The sequence below is a fragment of the Belonocnema kinseyi genome, chromosome 6 (assembly GCF_010883055.1).
Source record: "Belonocnema kinseyi isolate 2016_QV_RU_SX_M_011 chromosome 6, B_treatae_v1, whole genome shotgun sequence".
NCBI classification, from domain to species: domain Eukaryota; kingdom Metazoa; phylum Arthropoda; class Insecta; order Hymenoptera; family Cynipidae; genus Belonocnema; species Belonocnema kinseyi.
Window position 1 is genome coordinate 100,334,220 of NC_046662.1, and position 6,215 is coordinate 100,340,434.

The 6,215-nt window shown below is 32.1% G+C and overlaps 1 protein-coding gene across 4 annotated transcripts in view; it reads right to left on the reverse strand.

The window, feature by feature from the left end:
• The window catches only part of LOC117174672 (G-protein coupled receptor moody-like), a 52,458-nt gene that overhangs the window by 33,000 nt on the left and 13,243 nt on the right, over positions 1 to 6,215 (reverse strand). For 3 of the 4 annotated variants that reach the window (XR_004467334.1, XM_033363965.1, XM_033363968.1), the window contains exon 2: positions 2,041 to 2,156. Coding sequence is in view for 3 of the 4 variants with exons in the window: in XM_033363965.1 (XP_033219856.1) it covers positions 2,041 to 2,147 (107 nt within the window). In the remaining variant the exon portion in view is untranslated. The remainder of the gene's footprint in view (positions 1 to 2,040; positions 2,157 to 6,215) is intronic. The other variant, XM_033363967.1, reaches the window with a different exon arrangement.

The window sequence follows — 6,215 nt, forward strand, 5'->3', positions numbered from 1 at the left end:
TCCTTCAAATTTTTAACTTTTCTAGGCAAGTAATATATCATTGGAATCGGAAAAATTCATAGATGCTGATAATGCTATTTTCAAATCGCTAATTAAAAAATTAAAAGTTTTAAAATTTCCTTACTTTGACATACCTGTGGACAAAAGACCCTTGCAGGAGTAAGCTCACTCACACTAAGGTACATGAATAGACCGAAAAGTAGTAGAAAAAATTAAGTCGGGTGGAGCCTGACCATACCTGAAAATGAAGCAAAAAGTTTGCCGACCACTGCCTTAGTGTGAGTGAGCTTACTCCAGCAAGGGTCTTTTGTCCACAGGCATGTCAAAGTAAGGAAATTTTAAAACTTTTAATTTTTAAATTAGCGATTTGAAAATAGCATTATCAGCTTCTACGAATTTTTCCGATTCCAATGATATATTACTTGCCTAGAAAAGTTAAAAATTTGAAGGAGTTTAATATCAAGAAACATCAGCTTTACAGTCAATTGAATACGAAATACTTCTCAAATTTTCAACCTTTATAGACAAATTAAATGTCTTTGGAATCGTAAAAATACGGAGATTCCAAATATATTACTTTCAAGTCACTGATTTTAAAATTACGAATTTTTTAATGTCACATTTTTTCCCCATTTTCTAACAAAGGACCCTTGAGGAAAGGGGTGGTCTGGCCAAGCTCGCAGGTACTGTCCTGAGAGTAGGTCACAGGGCAGCCAGGGCAGGCTACCCTGCCCAGGGCAAGAGCGTGCCGACCACTGTATTAAGCTAAAGTAAATGGCAGCGTGTCCAGAGGCACACCGTGGACAGTATGGTTAGAATGTGTGAATGAGACCTTTGTTATGAAAACATGCATGGACGTAAAAGAAGAAAGAGAATTATGTCTGGACAGAAAGGTATTGCGGCAAATAGTTAATAAAAAGAGTATCAGTAGAGTGAATCACGCCTAAAACAAAAGACCTTGGATACTCATGGACCCAAGTGGGGAACCTCACATGACGACTTTGTGAGGCTCTTCAATTGGGGTGACTGCTAGAGTAACTGATCAGCACCCTGGGTCGGAGCAGTGTTGCAGAACGAACCCACTGAGTGAGTCATGCTTACCCTGAAAGGGAAATTGCTTAATGTTGTAATAATAAATAGAGGCCAGAATATTGAACAGGGAAATGAGTATGGTCAAAACAATTAGCTTAAGCCAATGAAACGTGTATTTAAGGGCATGTGATACTTCGAAAAATGTCGATTTTACCAGTTTTAGGTTCCACCGGCTTTTTATCTAGAATAATAAATATTTTGTCTTAAAAATTTGGGAAATGATAGCAAACATGCTAACGGACGTCCCCAAGCACTTTTTTTGTAGGTTAATTAAAAAATTTTAATTGAGCAAAATGTGATTAATTCGCATAGCGCTTAGGAAATAGTATCGATTTTTTCAGTGTTAGATTCTCCCGACTTTTTTCCTAGGATAAGAAATATTTTGTCTCCAAAATCTGGGAAATGATAGCGAACATGCTAACGGACGTCTCCGCACACTTTTTTGTGTTTCTTTATCAACATTTTTTTGATATTGCTAACAACATGCGTGTATATTTCGAGGTTATGTGTGTTACAATTCACCTGAGCCTAACTTCCACTCTACACAATGTTTTTGGCGAAAACTTTGGACTTACAAATAAACATAGTAACTAATCTCCCGGAACTAAACTTGTTTGCAGCCAATCAAAAAAGTTTATAACATAAATAATTTCCAGATTATCGGAAAGGCAGAGATGAAAAACGACGCAACCTCAAAATAATGCATATGCCTAACATTTTTATATAGCACAACACATTTTTTTGTTATTATCCCTCAAAAAAGAGTCTGGGGACGTCCGTTATAATATTTTATAGCATCTCCGAATTCAGTTTTTAAACATTCTCATTTTTGTGGAAAAAAGCCCGGGAAACTGTAAGTATCACATGCCCTTAAATATGTTTTTTCACTTGCATGAGAAACTTAACCTAGATTACTTAATTAATGAAAACAGCAACAATTTTGCATACCTGGATATTTCACCATCCATTATTGCACTTGGGTCTATACGTAGATTTTCAGCGATTTGTGGCAACCAGGTTGCTGCTGAATTCATGCTTAATGCTGATTCGCCCATTCTCGTCTTCTGGACAGAAAAACGTAAATTTTTATTAACATTATATGCTGAGTGGAAATGAAAAAATTAGTAAAATTCATTCAAATATTCTGGTGAAAATATTCATAATACATCCGAACTACGAAGGGACGTTTATGTTTGAAGGCGTAGTTTCCGGCAATTCTATCTAGATAACAGTGGTTTGGAAATAATGTTTCTCAATTATTTATCTGACAAAGAAATAACGAAAATACAAGCCTATATTTTTATGTTTAATTGCTCTGTTCGGAAATATTTATTAACCTAAAATTTTCCAAAGCATTAAAAGATTTTCCATTATTTTGTATGATGTCAAAATTTGAACTTTTGATTTTTCAAGAAAATTCAAAAAATTGTTATGATATTCTTCTAGGGAAATTAGAAATCAAACTTTTGTTTCTTTTGCCTTTTTTTCATACCGTCCGTTATTTGAAATTAAAGCTTTATTTTCGGGTGTTTTTTGGAATTTTGTAAATGCTTTAACTCTGATTATTCTTGGTTTTATGAAAAACGTCACGCGGATAAATTGTTTAACTTTTGAATACTATAAACATCAGTACAGAAATTTATAGGAAAAAGTTGTCTTAAAAATATTCAAAATGCGCTCACTTTTTGAATTTTTATCAAAAATGACTGGCTAACAAACTTTAGTTTAGGATATACTAAAAAATACTTTACATTCGTAAAAACCTTTTTTTCGGATTCAGGGGATCTCAAAACATGGACATTTAACCAAATCGGGGGGAGGGGGAGGTCAAATTTTACACAAATCTAATGCCTTCTCTGATGAGAATGTAAAAATGCGAATCATGGAGCCAAATTTCAAATGTAGTTACCGCTTTCTTGCTTTCCACGGCAGTATAGATTTGACTGCTTGCCTGGTTAATAAAGCAGTAATTTCAATGCTCTATTTAAGAATGCGAAAATATTGGATATTATGGAATGAGAATAAAGAATAATGATTAAATATATTTGTTTGCATTCACATCAGAGAAGGTATTAGATTTGTGTAAAATTGAACTTCCCCCGTTTTTGTCAAGTGTCCACGTTTTAAGACCCCCTGAATCCGAAAAACAGGTTTTTACGTATGTGCCTGGTGAAAAATGGCAGATTGATCATTTACTGCCCTGAACTAAAGGTCGGGTTCGTTAGCCAGCAATTTTCGATAAAAATTTCAAAAAGTGAGCACAATTTGAAAATTTTGCAGAACACTTTTTTTAAGATTGACTAATTGTATTGCGGTGTTTAGTAATATTCAATGAGATGAACAAATTATCCTAATGACTTTAAAAAAAATATGCCAGCAGCGCGGGCACATTCTCATTGCAGGCGGCGTTTCGCGCCAAGTTTGAGCGCGCCTGGGGCGCGCGTGTACGTTATCGCACTTCGCGTTCGTTTTCGTACGTTTAATGCGTACACTTGAAGTCAATTTTTTCAAATATTGTAAATACTATAACTTGAATGAAAAACTGTGACTTAAGCTTCTGAGAAATTACAGCCATAAATTGTAACTGCATTTTTTTCGATTTAATTTTAAAGAAGGTTCTCAAAGCACCTACGGCTTTAACGATTACGTTCTCATTACGAAACTCGCACTTCGCGCTCGATAATTCGTATCCACTTGAAAAACTTCATCAAAATAATTTGTATAATTTTAAATATAATCGAACTTTGGGAACTTTTGTATAATTAAAAAATTTCATGATAATAATTGAGAAAAACATATATTTTACATCTAGCAGAAATTTGAATTGATATTTCTGAACCTATTAAAAATTTTTTTCCTTTTTTTTGAAAATTTTCAAAATGTTGAAAAGCATATAACTTTTTGATATTTTATCGAATTTAAAAATGCCATTAGGATACTTCGCAATTATTTTTGACGCAATTCTTTTTGTTTCGAAATATATTTGATATCTAGTGATGAATTGAAATGAAATTTTTAAATCTTTTAGAAAAAAAAATTTTTTTATTTCTATGAACATTTTCAAAATTTTCAAAAGTATATGACTTTTCTAATTTGCAACAAAATAAAAAATTTTATTTGGATAATTTGTAAGTCTTTTACCCATATATATGAAACTTTGGCAGAAAAATTTAAATTTGAAAATAAATTTTTCCAAATTTTGAAAATGCTCTAAAATTTTTTAATTTGGTTGGAAATATCTGCTTAACGAACTTAGCCTTCATTTTGGGAACTATAAGAAATGCATCAAAGGCTGACTTGATTGGACATATCCTTCAAAAGTTAGCGTAGCTACAACATTCAGGTAACCATACATACAGACATACAGACATACAGACTAAGAGACACGGATAAAATGTTATGATTTTTGGATTCTGTGAGTGCGGAAACGTAAAGATCCGTTAAAAACCAGAGATTGAAAATTTGGACAATTATATTACACTCTCATGAATGAGAATGTAAAAAATTATCGGAGTTATAGCATTTACCAAATTCCGAATAATAAGCAAAAATGAAAATTTTAAGCCAAAAAACACACGATATGGAAAAAAGTTAAAGAAAGAAAAACTTTGCATTTTGAAGACCCTGCAAAAATATCATAACAACATTTTGATTCTTCTGGAAAATTGAAAATTTGAATTTTTATTTCAAAAAAATGATAAAAATAAAAAATTCCATTTTGCGGTCAAACTATGCAAGATAAGACAAAAGATGAATGCACAAAAATTGTGTATCCAAAAAAGATATAAAAATTTGTTATGAATCACTTTGTTATAGGACACGTAGTTTTTGTTTTAATCGTGAAAATTAACGCTCGAAATACAAAAATTAAATTTTCTGGAAAAAGACACAATGTACGAAAAAAATTAATAGACAAAAGTGTTTCACCAAAAAAGATCTACAAATTCGTTATTAATAATTTTCAACTTTTATTATAAAAATATATTTAAAAAAATTTACTTTCTGAAAAAGAACACAAGCTATAATAACATTTTATTCAGCCAAATTCGAAATTATATACATTTTACAGGGTAACTAAGAATAAAATTTAATGCAAAATAAGAAACAGTTATTAAAATATAATCATGAAAAATAAAACTTGTACTTTATTTTGCAATATCTGAATAAGTAGTACCAAACCGAGGAACAGAAATAAATATAATATACATTTAATAAAATAGACGCTTTGACCTTTCATTTTTAAAGGTCTGCGCACAAATGTGGGGGAAGTGAAAAGCCCGAGCGCGTAGCGCGAGACAAACACATTATCGAGCGATAGGATTAGCGCGCGATGGGAATGTGCCCACGCAGCAAAACATGAAATATTATTTCTCAATATTGGTAGATTAAATTTCGGGAATAAGATGCGGGATGTAAGAAGACACGTAAGAGGATGAATTCTGAGAAGTAAAAATAACGTGTATGTCTGGTACATAATAAAAAGTGTCGCTTGATGCCCTCATGCAAGTATCGTTCACTTCGTCCTTTGCAAAAGACTGAGTATGGGGGTGTTGGATTTGGTAAACTAGGGTTAAACAGTCGAGCGTTAACCTCGATTGAGCTTAATTAAGACAAATTAACGAACACCCGGTACTGTGTTCCCCTCATGATGAAAAAGAAACGCAAAAAGAAAGCGCAGATATGGGAATGCGTTTGCAGAACATTATATGCGAATTCAAAACATCCGCAATATCATATTTTACTTTTTTTCAATTATTGTCGTAATGGTAAATAATTAATTTATCAGAAGAATTAATAATTTTAAATGTGCTGTTTTTTTTTAAATATTTGAAGGATATTAAAAGAACTTTAAAAATATATATTTTATACGTACTTTTACATTTATAAATTACCAAAACAGGGCGGGTCTAAGCGGAATACGAGGGTAGTTCAATAAGTCCTTAGAATGAATTATAAAAACAATTTTTTTTGGGTAAATTTTTTTTTATTTTTCAACATAATCTTCTTGGAGCTCTATACACTTGGTCAATCGCTTTTTAAGTTTTTTTAATCCTTCAGAAAAGTGCTTTTTCGGAAGTTCCTCAAAATAAGCACTTACAGAGGCAATGACGTCTTCGTTGTCT